This window comes from Periplaneta americana, chromosome 6 (assembly GCF_040183065.1).
Source record: "Periplaneta americana isolate PAMFEO1 chromosome 6, P.americana_PAMFEO1_priV1, whole genome shotgun sequence".
Classification (NCBI taxonomy): Eukaryota; Metazoa; Arthropoda; class Insecta; order Blattodea; family Blattidae; genus Periplaneta; species Periplaneta americana.
The window spans coordinates 180940568-180957721 of NC_091122.1; the positions used below are offsets into that span (position 1 = coordinate 180940568).

The 17154-nt window shown below is 36.5% G+C and overlaps 1 protein-coding gene across 5 annotated transcripts in view; it reads left to right on the forward strand.

Moving 5' to 3' along the window:
• The window catches only part of LOC138702089 (monocarboxylate transporter 9-like), a 97998-nt gene extending 87418 nt beyond the window's left edge, over positions 1-10580 (forward strand). For all 5 annotated transcript variants that reach the window (XM_069829645.1, XM_069829641.1, XM_069829643.1 and 2 more), the window contains 3 exons: positions 3135-3362; positions 4437-4719; positions 6544-10580. In XM_069829645.1, the coding sequence (XP_069685746.1) occupies positions 3135-3362; positions 4437-4719; positions 6544-6809 (777 nt within the window). In that variant the 3' untranslated portion in view covers positions 6810-10580. The remainder of the gene's footprint in view (positions 1-3134; positions 3363-4436; positions 4720-6543) is intronic.
• Positions 10581-17154: the final 6574 nt, after the last annotated feature.

Below are 17154 nucleotides of genomic sequence, written 5' to 3' on the forward strand. Positions count from 1 at the left end.
GTTTGCAGTGGACACAATGTAAGAAATGCTAAACTTCGTCACGTGTTAAGTATATACCTATAAGCAAGCAACTTATGAAATAATATAATTAATTTTAATCAAATTTGCTAAATAAATGTGTGTTGGCCAAGATGGAAAAAACTTAACTGTTGAAATAGGGTCTCGAAAAAGCTGAAAGTTAGAATTTATAAAACAGTTTTATTACAGTACCAGTGGTTAAGTGAGATATGGTCCACTTTGCAATAGGTCCTTTCTACGAAAATGTCCAACGTTTACAAATGCTCACATAGAAAATTCGTCCATGCCATAAAAATGTCCTTACCTGAAAAGTCCAATGTCAGCAAGTCCTCTTCTTAAAAATGCCCTACGTTCAAAAATGTCCACAAATAAATTCGTCCATTTCCCTAAAATGCCCGACAAGGAAAACTGCAAGGAAAGTGCCGAGGAATTTATTGTCATTTCAATTATGTTATACATATTACGTATGTAATACAAAAGCTACATCTATTGTTAAAAAATTTATCTCATTATATAGAGTGCGGTAAGTATTTTCAGTGTTATTTGCAATCAGGTAATATACTAAAACTACAAACTACAAAACTTCCAACAATCCCATGCACTGTGAAAAGCTGAAAGAATTGATTTGGTACAGTCTTGAACGTACCATCACTGAAAATCGTGTCACTGGCAGCCAAAAGTTCTAAATTTCTATCGGTGGCAAACATTAACACTCGTCCTTCATCATTAACACGTGAATCAAAGAACATAAAATTTTGTCCCCTCAGTGTTTTGTTGTAGGGTTCAACAATGTCAATTTCTCTTATTGATTGAGGAAGTGGAGGACGATTTAGCTTCTGCTGATAAGAACCCATTCTGATTGCTGCATTTCTTTGTGGAAGACTTACCATAATTTCTTCGTTATGAACTCCAGCACGTTCCTGTCTGACAACAGAGCCGGAGGTTAGCTAGTAACTCATCTCTATTGAACAACCTTGTATGATGGACCTTTTTGTATGATGGGCTTTATAATAAGGTGGACCACATAGATGTCGGACTTTTTCACACCATGGACAAATTGTATGTAGGACTTGAAATGTTGGACTATTTAGTTTGTGGACATTTTTTCGTGGACATTTTGTTATGGATCTTATAACCTGCAGTGGCGTAGCATGAAATTTTGAGTAGGGGAAGCTAACTCAAGTTGTCTTTTATGCAATATGAGGAAACGTATTACAAAAATACAGTCTTAAAATAAATAGTAGTTAATTTCAAGTCAGCAGTCTAAGATTGGTTGGAAGATCGTAAGTAACACCAATAAGGCATGACCTCAAATGATACGTAGTAAAATATGATTTCACGGTTTACACATATCTCTTAACAAATAGACACGTATAGGTATAACATTAGCTCACTCCCTGTCATACTTAGAGAAATCACAATATTAGTATCATTACGTAAGTATGCGTCTGTCTTTTGGTTCTGTCCTTCATTGACAGCAAGGGAGTCGGTCATTTGTTTTTTAAATCACACTTTTGTTCGTAAGTCAGTCTTGATAATACAATTGTCCTAAAAAAATTCAAGTAAATTAGTGTCAGGAACTGTTATTTCGCTCATTATTTATTATATTAGCCACAATGCACACAAACACTTCAACTGAACACAACTGACGAAAAGGGATAACGCGGAAACTACTTATTTTAAATGGTAAAGCTAGCTTCTTTGCGAGCCTTGCGACTAGTTTAGTTAGAAAGGGATGGAAATCTGCGGGGTGGATTACACAGAAGAAACCGGTCTGCTTGAAAGCTGGTGTGTGCAGGCTTCTTGTTTACTGCTGCATCACAAATCGTCCTGAGCTGCCGCATCACAATATTTAACGCGTAAATATAAATTCTATTAAAATTAATAAATAATTTTCTTCATAAACTGCAGGTTTATTATGAAATTATTATTAACTGGGGAAGCTGAGCTTTTTAGCTTACATTGACGCTACGCCACTGATAACCTGTTCTGTATGGTTGTGAAACTTGGACTCTCACTTTGAGAGAGGAACAGAGGTTAAGGGTGTTAGAGATAATAGATGTTCAACATATGGAATATGGTCTAGGAGACTGAATATTTATCAGTGGTCACTGGCAGGAAAAAAACAATTGACGTACCTAGTGGATGATAAAAACCTACATGTTGACAGCAATCTTCGAAGACTGGAGACAGTTAATAAGAGAAAGAATAAGAAAAGGAGAGAAAGAGAAATAAAATAAGGAAGAATAAAACAGTTGCAAGGTTGTACCAAATATTTTCTTTTCCAGTGGCATTAGGTTTATGCTTTTCAGCCATTTGCCTTCCAGAGTAATGCTGTTAGATCTTTCCAAGGTTGTCAGGCTGTCCTTATATATAGTTTCAATGACTTCTTCACAGAAGTCACATCTAGATAAATCCAAGATTTCTTCTTTGTATAAATGTTTTTCAGTATTCTATTTCTAATCTGAAAGTTTATGTAACTAATTATCTTTGTTGGGGCCTTGGTAGCTCGATTGATGAATAAAACACACGTGGACTGGAGAAAATGTATGTTTCATTGTCCAGCGGCCTCTAGCTGTAACAGTACACTTCCATGATACTTACAGATGCCCCGCTATTGCAGAGTTACCAACCTTGAAGTCCCAAACTATGACAGAGTGCCAACCTTGAAGTCCCAAACAATCTTTATTGTTTTTTTTTTTCGGGCTATAATTTTTATACTGTGGCTTTTTTTCTGTTTGTCTGGTGCTTACTGTATTCTTTACATTTTCTGCCTGCCCTAGCTGAAATTTGGTAGACATAAATTTTACTTTTTATTTCTTTGCTAATGTTGATTTATTTTGCCATTTGGTCTACAATTGAAGAGTGTGACCACAAAACACATTAAGTCCATTTTTATTAAGGACTGGACTAGTTTTTGTATCCACAGGTCTACAGAATGAGCGAGTTTTCAAGTGTTATGCACAATAACACAACCTTTTAGACAAGGACTGGCGTTGTTTTGGAACAAACAAGCTTAAAATATAACGATAGAGGGCTCAAAGATAATCATATATATATATATATATGTATAAATCACAAAAAATTTGTCAGAGAAAGTATTGCGTGTGTTGCAGTGGTTCGCTGGTTTGTATGACCTATGGGATCTCATGGTGGATATGGTGGACGTGTCACACTTCACCGACATCCGCTTCGTGCTCTTCGCCATCTCCAACTTCCTCCTGTACTCGTGGTACCACGTCCCGTACATGTTCCTAGCCGACAAGGCTGGTGAAATGGGCTTCTCTGAGGACGAGAGATCCAACATCATCAGCTACTTGGGCATCTTCAACACTGTTGGTGAGGTAATACGAAATCAAGGATCACTTCATCTGATAGTAAGATCGTATGTGACTTTACAACACATCCATTAAGAAAAACAGAAATAGAGTGACGAAATTATCATTATCACTACCAACACCAACCTGATCATCACTACAACCACCAACCTGATCATCACTACAACCACCATAGGTACTACCACCATAATCACCATCATCACCACCACACTACCAACCTATCATCACTACTATAACCACATTAGCAATCTATCATCATTACCAACATCACACACTACCACGCTGTCATTACTACTACCACCACACTACCTTTCTATCATCGCTACCACCACCATCATACTATTACCTTAATATCATACCAACATCACAACACCACCACTCTGTCATCACTACCACAACCAATTATCACTCAATCATCACTACCAGCACCACCACCCTATCATCATTACTACTATCACACAACCACCCAGTCATTATCAACATTACACCACCACTCTGTAATCACTACCACCCTGTCATTACTACCAACACCACACTAGCAATCTATCATCACTACCATCACCATCATACTACCATCTTAATATCACTACCAAAACCACAACACTACCATCCTATCATCTCTACCAGCACCACCACTCGTCGTCATTACCATCATCACACTACCGTCCTGTCACCACCACCACCATCACCACCACCATCACCACCACCACCACCATCACCACCACCATCACCATCACCACCACCACCATGACCATCATCATCATCATCATCATCACCACCACCACGATTACCATCACCACCACCACCATCACCACCACCACCACTACCATCATCACCACCACCACCACTACCATCATCACCACCACCACCACCTCCACCATCACCACCGCCATCATCATCACCACCATCACCACCACCACCACCATCATCACCACCACCATCACCACTACCATCATCACCACCATCATCACCACCACCTCCACCACCACCTCTCTGCCACAGGAAATAAGAGAACCTCGAGAAGTTCTATCCAGTCCCATCAAACTCTGGTTTTCACTGAAGTGTGGTGATGTATTGCAGATCATACTGGGCTGGGCTGGAGACCAACCACAGCTGAACGCAGGCATTATCTATGCACTGTGCATGGCTATGTGTGGCGTGACGACGGCCATTGTGCCGCTCATCTCGTCCTACACCGGGCTCTGCATAGTGACGGGGGGCTTCGGCCTGTCTATTGCTGCCAACTACTCCATGGCGTCCATCATCTTGGTGGAGCTCATCACCCTGGAGCGCTTTACGAATGCCTACGGGCTCTTGCTTCTTGTACAAGGACTCGCAAATCTTGTGGGGCCCCCACTGGCAGGTATGTATGGTTTCCTTTCTCCATTCTCTTCGTCTTCTGTTTTCTTCTTCCACTCTGTTTATCTTTGTCATCTTCCTCTGACTGTTCATGTTCTTACTCCTTATCTTTTTCCACTTCCTGTGTACCTTCTTCATCCCCCTCTATCTTCTTCAGATTTCTTGTTTATATTCTTCCTTTTCTCCCTCTTGTATTTTCTTCTGACTCGCCTTTCTCTTCCTTCCATTCTGCCTTCTCTTTTATTTTTCCTCTGTCATTTTCCTTACTCCTGTATCTTTATTTCATTGTTTCTCATATTTTTCATCTTTTTCTTCGTTTTATTCATATATCTTATTTCCATGTTGAATCTTTCGTACACTACTTTTAACACTTGAATACATATAATACATTAAATGGCGATCTTACTCGTGTTAATTGTGTAAGCATGTGCGGCTTACAGCTGTTTCAGTGTTTCTTCACACCATCCTCAGAGCCTACTAGATCTCGGTGTCATCTCGAACTTCGCTGCCTGTTGTGTGGATGCATTCGATTGTTGAAAAGTGTTGAAAAGTGGTATCAAATAATGTGTGTGTTCTGAAATTGATCTGTGTGTTGAGAATTTGATCAGGGTGTGTTTTAGTGTGTCTGTATATTTCATATTGTTCTAGTGTGTTGAGTTTTTGGTTTTTGGGTTATATGTGTAGGATTTCCATGTCTGTATTTATGTTATTGTATGTGTGGTTAGCATTAGTTATGTGTTCGGCATATGTAGATGTATTGTGTCCTCTGGTTATTGCTTTAATGTGTTCTTTGTATCGAGTTTGGAATGATCTGCCTGTCTGTCCAATGTAGAAACTGTCGCAACTATTGCATGTGAGTTTGTATACACCTGTGTGGTCATATTTATTTGTTTGTGTTTTTTGTGTGTTGAGATGTCTTTGTAGTGTGTTTTCTGTTCTGTATGCTATGTTGTATTTCTGTTTTCTGAATGAGGATGCGATCTTGTGTGTGTTTTTGTTTTCGTATGTTAGTGTGATGTATTTCTTGTATTCTTGTGTTTGTGTTGTGTTTTGTGTGTTTTTGTGTTTGTTGAGTTTTTGTTTTGTCTTCCTTATGATGTTGTCTATTATGTTTGGGTTGTAACCATTTTCTTGTGCTATGTATTTGATTGTGTTCACCCCACACAACACAAACATGCTGCAATCAGGACAATGGTACACAGATTACTCAACATACCCATGAGCCAGCAACACTACAATGAAGAAGTGGGAAAGGATAAATGACCTTCCTTTATATTCCTTCCCTTCATACCAAATGGCACTAACATCTGCATGGCATATCTGTTGATACTGGTAAGTTCTTCTTCCCAACATATTAATACCTACTTGATATCTGTTAATTCGTACCAGTATCATCCTGATGATGGAATTCATGTAGCTTGAAATGTTGGATGTTCCTCTATGACTTTGTCTGTTACAGTTGATTGCTTCTTAATGGCAATAAATTATTATTATTATTATTATTATTATTATTATTATTATTATTATCATTATTATTATCATCATCATCATCATCAGTGGCATGATTAAAAAAACCACAAAAACATCGAACTAATTGATCATTTTTTATCCACAGAACTCCATCTGAATATCTAAGTAATTTTTAAATCTTCTGCTGTAGATTATGAATGCATACCAAGAAAACATACTGTAATCATAGCAGCTTTTCCACTTTAGAAGTGGGAAAGGATAAATGTACCTGCTTTTTGTTTCTAGTGTGAGAAACTAATATTAATAAAGTATATATGAACATTAGTAAGTGATATCTTGTAAATTGTTTGTGTATCAGGCTGGCTGTACGACACCTCAGGCAATTACGACCTGTCCTTCTACCTGGCGGGCTTCTTCATCATCCTGTGTGGTGCTCTTTTGATCGTCTTGCCTGCGATGAAGTGGACAAAGCACTGGAGAGAGTCAAGAACTAGGTTATTCAATGCATCAGAAGTAAAAAGAAACGGTGTTCCACAGCAGAACAGTCTGATCTATGCAGAAGGTGGGGAATCAAGAACTACCAGTCTCCTGTCACCATGTAGCGAGGACAACAATTCATCTTGATCTCATGATCTGATACAAGAGCGGCTGTCTTTTGAGTAGGGCTATAGCCTCAGGGCAGGGAGTCGCAATTCATATAACTAAGGAAAAGGTTGCAACAAAAAGATACCTGGAGATTTTCATCTATTGTGTATACAGGTATCTGGGGAAGTTGCAGGAATGGATACTTCCCTTAGACTTAGGAATCACTGGAATTGCACAGCCCTGAAAAATTGTGGGCATGGATACATTCCTTAGATCTAGGAATCATTGGTATTACACAGCTCTGCAGAAGTTGTGGGCATGGATACTTTCCTTACATCTAGAAATCATTGGCATTACACAGCTCTGCAGAAATTGCAGGCATGGATATCTTCCTTAGATCTAGAAATCATTGGTATTACACAGCTCTGCAGAAGTTGTGGGCATGGATACTTTTCTTAGATCCAGGAATCAGTGGCATTGCACAGCTCTGCAGAAGTTGTGGGAATGGATACTTTCCTTAGATCTAGGAATCACTGGCATTACACAGCTCTGCAGAAGTTGTGGGCATGGATACCTTCTTTAGATCTAGAAATCATTGGCATTACACAGCTCTGCAGAAGTTGTGGGCATGGATACCTTCTTTAGATCTAGAAATCATTGGCATTACGCAGCTCTGCAGAAGTTGTGAGCATGGATACCTTCTTTAGATCTAGGACTCATTCGCATTACACAGCTCTGAAGAAGTTGCAGGCATGGATACCTTCCTTAGATCTAGAAATCATTGGCATTACACAGCTCTGCAGAAGTTGTGAGCATGGATACCTTCTTTAGATCTAGGACTCATTGGCATTACACAGCTCTGAAGAAGTTGCAGGCATGGATACCTTCCTTAGATCTAGAAATCATTGGCATTACACAGCTCTGAAGTTGCAGGCATGGATACCTTCCTTAGATCTAGAAATCATTGGCATTACACAGCTCTGCAGAAGTTGTGAGCATGGATACCTTCTTTAAATCTAGAACTCATTGGCATTACACAGCTCTGCAGAAGTTGTGAGCATGGATACCTTCTTTAGATCTAGGACTCATTGGCATTACACAGCTCTGCAGAAGTTGTGAGCATGGATACCTTCTTTAGATCTAGAAATCATTGGCATTACACAGCTCTGCAGAAGTTGTGAGCATAGATACCTTCTTTAGATCTAGGACTCATTGGCATTACACAGCTCTGAAGAAGTTGCAGGCATGGATACCTTCCTTAGATCTAGAAATCATTGGCATTACAAAGCTCTGCAGAAGTTCCAGGCATGGATACCTTCCTTAGATGTAGAAATCGTTGGCATTACACAGCTCTGAAGTTGCAGGCATGGATACTTCCCTTAAATCTAGAAATCATTGGCATTACACAGCCCTGCAGAAGTTTGTTGCATGGATACTCTATTTATAGCTAGGGATTACTGACTCGCAACAACTCTCACAGCCTCCTATATGTCTGACATTCCTTAATTTAATTCAATTTATTTTTTCTCTCACTCTTCAGTAATCTGAAATCGATGTTAGTTTGCATGGAACGAAGAAGAGGCGACCTGAATGCATCTCGTATATGAATCAAGGAACCAAAAAATATTATTGCAGATGGGGCCAGAATTGTTCGATACAGCACTGCTACGTATACTTACACGCACATAAATAATATTTCTTTGGATATTTCTCTTTCAGTATTATGAAAACATTAAAACTTGTCCCTTTTATATATTTCATAGAGGCACATGAGGAACATGGAGGTAGAACTCTTTACTTTCATTACCTCGGCACTAAGATGAGGTGTTGTGGTCGGCACCACGGTCCAACAGCCTTTCTCTCCTTGGAAAGACCTCGGTACTCAATTTGATAGGAGCCTGAGTGGACTCTGGGGCCATTCTGGAAGTTTCTGCAATGGCGAAAAACCTACTGCCACCTAGAATCGAACCCAATTTATAGCCAATTGCTCTACCAATTGAGCTAACTCACCACTCTTAAATAATAATAATAATAATAATAATAATAATAATAATAATAATAATAATAATAATAATAATGGAGAAAGACAGAACTGCACGCATTGTATTCTTCACCTGACGTAATTAGGAACATTAAATCCAGACATTTGAGATGGGCAGGGCATGTAGCACGTATGGGCGAATCCAGAAATGCATATAGAGTGTTAGTTGGGAGACCGGAGGGAAGAAGACCTTTGGAGAGGTCGAGACGTAGATGGGAAGATAATATTAAAATGGATTTGAGGGAGGTGGGATATGATGATAGAGACTGGATTAATCTTGCTCAGGATAGGGACCAATGGCGGGCTTATGTAAGGGCGGCAATGAACCTCTGGGTTCCTTAAAAGCCAGTAAGTAAGTAAGTAATAATAATAATAATTCATTAATTCATTCATTCAGTGTTCTGCCCAAGGTCAGGTCTTTCACTGCAAACCCAGCTTTCTTATTTTTTACCTTCCTCTTTGTATCCTCATATGATCCATATATCTTAATGTCGTCTATCATCTGATATCTTCTTCTGCCCCGAAATCTTTTCCCGTTCACCATTCCTTCCAGTGCATCCTTCAGTAGGCAGTTTCTTCTCAGCCAGTGACCCAGCCAATTCCTTTTCCTCCTTCTGATCAGTTTCAGAATCATTCTTTCTTCACTTATTCTTTCCTTCACAGTTTCATTCCTTATTCCGTCTGTCCACTTCACACGTTCCATCCTTCTCCATATCCACATTTCAAATGCTTCTAGTCGCTTCTCTTCACTTCATCTTAATGTCCATGTTTCTGCCCCCATACAATGCTACACTCAATACAAAGCACTTCACTAGTCTCTTCCTTAGTGCTTTTTCCAGAGGTCTGCATAAGATGCTCCTTTTTCTATTAAAAGCTTCCTTTGCCATTGCTATCCTCCTTTTGACTTCCTGGCAGCAGATCTTGTTACTGCTTATAGTACACCTCAAGTATTTGAAGCTGTCCACTCGCTCTACTGCCTCATTCAAAATTGGCAAGTTTACTTTCTTCATTTTTCTTCCTATGACCATGGTCTTCGTCTTATTTGCAGTTATATTCATCCCATACTGCTCACAGCTGACATTTAGCTCCAGTAGCATATCCTTTAGTATCACCTCCTCTTCTGATAACAATGCCATATAAAGTGCAAATAAAACTGCAGTGGGGAAAGAAAAAGAGTTCGCAAAACTGTTAATAACGAACTAAAGGACGAAGTGCTTGAATACTGTAGCTCCTTAGCATTATGTACAGTAATTTCCCTTTAATTGCATGCTAAAACATGTCTACGCTCGTAGAGTTTTCATTTGATACGTGCTGGAGAAACTTTACTCATAAACTTTTATGGAAGCAATCTTTCTCTCTCACAAAGAAGTGTAATTTCAACTCAAAGGAAATGCCTCATATTTTTATCTCCCTCGCTCTCCCAAACCTATAGTTCGTATTATAATGAAAGTTGCATGTGTAATAATGCAGTACACGACTTAGAAATTTGTAGTGTGCATAATCACTTCAATAAAAACATTATGAGTTGTTTGAATGTTCTTAATTCATGTAAAGAGATGATCAGCAGTGTGAGTGTGTTTATGGATGTAATTTTGATAAGTATTATTGCAATAAAAATAAATTAGTTTGCTTCTGTGACTGAAGTTCAAGTGCGTTAAAATATGTGGGATTTGTTTTAGCATTTGTTTTTATAGATACTTTATTGTAAACATAAAAATAAAATTTATTTACTACAATTTCATAATAAAATTGAACTATTCCCTTCATAATCTCCAGTAAGTAACACATTTCATTTAATTTTATTTCATTTGTTGTATTCCATAGATCTTATATTAGCATTGTGACCAGCCTCATGGTCTAGTGGTCAGAGCTTCTGGCTATAGTTCATGAGGCCCCAGGTTCGATTTCCGGTTAGAGCACCGGAATTTTTCCTTAAAAGGGATTATTCCTGTGTTCGTCCATGGTCTGGAATTTAGGTTAAGTTTAGATTTAAGACCTCTCCTGGCACCACATTATCATAATCATCCTATCACATCATCGGGGTAATGTAACTCTGCCTTCCAGGCGCCCCAACCTCAGAAGTGGGTTACAACTAAGCCACGGCCAGGAGAGAAGACCAGAATGTCGAAAAGACAACCTGATGGCATTGGATAAAAAAAAAAATAAAAAAATATATATATTAGCATTGTAGCTTTAAGATGTGGAACAAGTTAAAAGTTAATAACAGATTAATTAAATTTACAGACATAAGCAGTTTATCAGTTGAGGAGGTATGGATATGTAGAAATTTGGTTAATTCTCTTCTGAACTTTTTTTTTATAACTGAAACTAACAGAGGATAGTTGGAGATCTGATTTGTGTCTTGCATTAAAATAATTATGAATGTTTTGAGAGAGACAATCGAAATGATAGCCGTCCAAATCTTGGATTTAAAATATCGGCATCCTAATCAATTCAAATGAACAAAAAAGAAAATGTAAATTAATGTTAAAAAAAATACATAATGAAATTAAAAAAAAAAAAAAAGAATATTCTGCGACAAGATGTGGTAGCTATCAAAACAATAAAAATTTATTGAAAATAAATAATATACATTGAATATTATAAAGATGAATAGAGATGGTGATTTATGATGTTCAATGAAGATTTTAAAATGGTTGATGCAATTGTCTGAAGAGTCTTTTCAGGAACCTTTAATTTTCTTAGGATCTCCAATGTAAATTTGGGAATTGTTCCTCGCGCACCAAACATAAGTCCAATGACATTCCAAAGTCCAATGACAGTCCAATCTTGAATATGATATTTATGACTGAGATCATCACAGCATGGAAGGTAAATAGCGTGTTTAGGTTTTTAATATAAAACATCATCAGGGAAAGAATGTACTCACAAGGTAAGGTCAAGATTTCTAAATTTTGGACAATCTTTTTACATGATATCCTTTTATACACATCTGTCATTATTTTTTGTAGTAGTTCTCTTTTGTAAAACAAAAATATGTTCAGCTTCAGATGAGTTGTCCCGAATATTAGTCCATATTTCATTATAGAATGAAAGTATGCAAAGTATGACTCAAACTATGACCTTTTAAGCATGTTTATATTACCAATAAAAGATACCGGTAAGGATCTTAAAGCATAACAGACAGAGTTCAATTTAGGAGTACCAGTACATATTCTCTGTGTTTTTTCTAATTTAAGTAACTATCCAATTCCAAACCAATTAACTGTGCTTATGGCATCTTTGAGATCAGTTCCATTTAATCTCAATATTGTAAGAAAACTGAGCACTTATATAAATGTACTAAATTTGATTATACTTGTTTTATCTACATTAAGTGCTAGTTTATTTGCACCAAACCATTAATTCTTGAGATTCAACACTGTATTAGAAGTTGTAAAGGAATCGTATTATTCGCTTGAGATAATCAGACTTGTATTTGAAAATAAAATTATCTGGGATAAATTTACAGTTGAGGCTAAGTCATACATACAGTACATATATATATATATATATATATATATATATATATATATATATATATATATATATATATATATATATATATATATATACACACTTCTTACAATATAGATTATTAATTTGATAGAGGTCGAATGAAAGAAATATTTATAATTTTTGTAGTAGTGATAGTAGCAGTAGTAGGTTTTCTGACAGTTTCAACTGCAGAAATTATTCAGAGTCAAAATTTAACGTGGGCTAGAAATGAACGACAAATTTTGCTTGGAGCCCAATATCAGGGACAGTGTTAGTTAGTGAGGTTTAAAAAGGGAGTGTCAGCTATTATGGCTATTGCACCCTTTCATGGAAACCGTTCACTTACGTATATTGTAAATCTATGACACGTAATACACAGCTTTCCTTCGCATGATAACAATTTATCGCCCTCTGCCAGATTTGAACAGCAAACTTCAGATCCAGTGACTAGCATGGTAGCTACTAGATCACCCAAAATGACTAAGTTTTGTAATTTTATTTCAGTTTTTATTTGCGATATGACCAAATAATCTAATACCATCAGTGGCGTAGCGTCAATGTAAGCTAAAAAGCTCAGCTTCCCCAGTTAATAATAATTTCATAATAAACCTGCAGTTTATGAACAAAATTATTTATTAATTTTAATAGAATTTATATTTACGCGTTAAATATTGTGATGCGGCAGCTCAGGATTATTTGTGATGCAGCAGCAAACAAGAAGCCTGCACACACCAGCTTCCAAGCAGACCGGTTTCTTCTGTGTAATCCACCCCGCAGATTTTCCATCCCTTTTAAACTACCCTAGTCGCAAGGCTCGCAAAGAAGCTAGCTTTAACATTTAAAATAAGTAATTTCCGAGTTATCCCTTTTCGTCAGTTGTGTTCAGTTGAAGTGTTAGTGTGGACTGTGGCTGATATAATAAATAATGAGTGAAATAACAGTTCCTGACACTAATTTACTTGAATTTTTTAGGACAATTGTATTGTCAAGACTGACTTACGAACAAAAGTGTGATTTAAAAAACAAATGACCGACTCCCTTGCTGTCAATGAAGGACACAACCAAAAGACAGACGCATACTTACGTAATGATACTAATATTGTGATTTCTCTCAGTATGACAGGGAGTGAGCTAATGTTATACGTATATGTGTCTATTTGTTAGAGATATGTGTAAACCGCGAAATCGTATTTTATTACGTCTCATTTGAGGTCATGCCTTATTGGTGTTACTTACGATTTTCCAACCAATCTTCGACTGCTGACTTGAAATTGACTACAATTTATTTTAAGACTGTATTTTTGTAATACATTTTCTCATATTGCATGAAAGACAACTTGAGTTAGCTTCCCCTGCTCAAAATTTCATGCTACGCCACTGAATACCATTACCAATTTGGCGACTTCTCACAAGAGATAGCTAGTTGGGCTTTATTAATTTGTTTTTTATTATTTTACTTCCCCCAATAGGGGCTGCAAACAAAGTACACAAAGAAATAATATATAATTATAAAATAAAAAGAAAATATTTATAAAAAACAGGTCTGTGTGCAATTAAAATATAAACTATTAAGATGTGTATAAATGATTCTCCAGGATGTAAATATTTCAGTGCAAGGAGAGAAATACTCTTTACAGAAGCTCACAAAATGCTTGATTATTGTCTCTCTTGCACCAACCATCAATTCCATAACATGAATTGAATTGAGCTGGTATTCTCGAGTGTAATAAGGAATAGTAGGTTCGTATATATCTCTTTTTTTTCAGAGTAGACGTCTTCAGGCTGATTCCTGTTGGATTCGAATCTGATCATAGGATCAATAATGTAACGATCTTTGAATGCTGAATGTTGAGCCTACGGTAATTGCCATTTCTGAAAAACCATGAACTTCTCTATACATGGCGAAGCCAGAATCCCATAGAGTCTGTGCAATGTTTGACCTAATCTTATGATGCCTGGTATTATGGAGAATCTCACATTGGGTGCAGGGACCATGGACGTGGGGCAGGGTTTTAATCTCTTCGCAGCAATGTCCAGTTCTACCAGATGTGGAATGATAACAGATGCTGTAAGATCTGTAGTATTTGAACTTTTTTTTTTTTACTTTTATTTATTTATTTGTTTATTTATTTATTAACCCTACCTATATTCCCAGATCACATTTATAACAGATTGATCATTCTTATAGACTTTGAAGGCAATAACTTTTATCCATTTCACTATGCTGCCATCTAGCGACAGTAGAAGAATTCATGTTATAACTCCCATTTGAATTGTATGGAGCAACTGTAATTCCATCTAGTGGTCATTACTAATCGACAGTGACAATCCTGGTACATGGTATCGTTTTTTAACATGGAGATGGCCAATCTGTTATATATCTGATCAGGGCTATATTTCATGTTTCCCTTCATAGTTGCCATTCCCTAATATTTTTGTTATTGCCATATGACTACTTCATCGTTTCTGAATTACGTTCGTTTCTTAAAAACTACGCAATATAGAATTGCGATTAGCCTCCTGAGTCCTGAAAGTATATTATGATATGATACAAGATGTACGTGCAGAGGTCCGAAGTATAGTACTGTATAATATACCGGCATTTATGCCCAAACTGTAACCTGTAGAATTTTTTCAGCATTTTTTCTCATGTCAGTGACCTTTTACGAAGTGCAGAATTATATTGAACTTTAAAAAATAAATGTGTCGGGACTCAGGAGGTTAAAATAAGGTGCAATGAAGATTTTACTAGCAGTTCATGTAAAAGAATCATAGTTGGAGTAACTTAACAGAAATAAGTAATGCTGAGAAATTACTAACATCTGTTTCTGATTTTGTAAAATCTCGCAATTTATTAACATAAATCTTTAAATCTTCAAGTGGCTTCGTTAACAAGTAAATACGATAATTCGTTTGTTTTCATGATTTATATCAGCACAATTTTTTTATCACTACGTGGCAGCACTCATTAACGTAATAAATTATTGCATATGGTGACCTTGTGTGGGTGGTTTGGTGTTTGAATAGCGCTATCAGGTATTTGTAACTTTATATTAACATGCCGGTCATGATACTTTATAAAGGGATGTTGTAAAATTAACTTAACCTCTAGTAAACATAAAGTCATTCATAAACAGCTGCCATATGTTTGAACATTTTAATTATAAAATGTTGAGGCATATACCGTAACTTCCTTATTTTATGTGTCGGTATGTATAGTTTGTTTCGAGAATTTAGGTATAATAGTGTTGAAATTATTACAGTTCTTTAGTGCCATTAATTTCTAATCAGACGTACTTAGTGGTGTTTTAGTGCTAAGCATCTAAATTAAAATAATGCATTAAAATTGAAATTGTTTCGTGGCCTTCAATGAAGAAAATCAGCTCGACATTTTCCAGATACTAGGCAGTTTTAGTTTCAGTACGTACGTAACTTACTTCATCCTAAAATTTAGAGCTTGGACTTATAGCATTGAAATTATCTGGTCAAGTTAAGTACGTGATATTAAAATTACCAAATTGCAATCAATTTAGATGTCCATATTCTGAAATAGTCATTTAAAAATTATATGGAAATGAGTATGGCAGCAAATGATCTCGATCTTATGATCGTACTTTCATTCATCGAGTTGTAAAAAGCGTAGGCACTTTAATAAAACTCGCAAGTCAATCTAGAATAATATTTGCGTTTAGTTTGATCAAAAGTAGCATTTGAGGTAGTCTGCTCATCTCTTACGCATGCGCAGTCAAGTCTCTAGCCGGCTGAGCGATGGCAGTTCTCTGAATAGCCCAGAGATAGCGCTCATCAATCTTATGACAGGCTACCAACTTTATTACTTTGCACAGATTGGCCAATGTCAGTTCATTAAAAGTATGCTTCTGGAATTGAGTTCGTGTCTGCTGCCATCTTATGACGACTCGTGACTTTAAATTTATCCGGGACTAATTAAAAAAAATATCATGCGCAAAATTAAAATTGAAGCTCATTTATTAAAAAAAAAACTTCACCATTACTTAAATAAAAATTCGGCTCGCCTATTCTTCTGTTAGGCAAAGTTCTTGATAACCTTGTTAAAATCGTCAATGGTGGAAATCTAATTTCTTTTCTATGGAAAGCACTGATACTGCATTTAATATGTCTTGTCCCACGCTCGTTCTTAAATGCGTTTCCACTTTCTCTCTCTAGGGTATTGAAGCACCTTTCGGATTGAACTGTTACAACTGGAGAAGTGAGAACCACATTTAATATTTTTACTGTTTCTGAAAGAAACTTCTTTGGCATAAATCAAATTACAATAGTCATTAAAATATATAGCTGCCGCATACTGTATATTATGCGTGCTGGGGAAATGACGCTGTACTGGCTCGTAGTCGCGTTCTTTCCTACTACTCTACTCCTCTTCAGTTCTTGCTCCATTTCTTTCTTTATTCATTTCCATCTTTCCTCTTTTCTTTTTCCATGTCTTTGTTTCTTCTTTTCTTTTTTTTATTTCTTTATTTCTACATTTCTTGACTGCCCTATTTCATCTTTTCTTTTTTGGTGCTTCCTATCGTTCTCCATTTTTAATTGCTCTATTTTTTCTTCCTTTTGCTATTTTTCAACATTTCCTTACGTGTATATTTCTTCTTATATTTACTACGTTCTTTATACACTTTATTATTTCTCTATTTCCACTTTTCTTTTTTTGTGTTTCCCTTCTTCCTCCGTTTCTTGATTGCTGTATTTCTTTTTTGGTGTTTCCATACTTCCTCCATTTTTTATTACTCTATTTCTTCTTTTCTTATTTTATTTCTCTTTTCTTCCTCCATTTCTTCTTTTCTTATTTTATTTCTCTTTTCTCCTTCC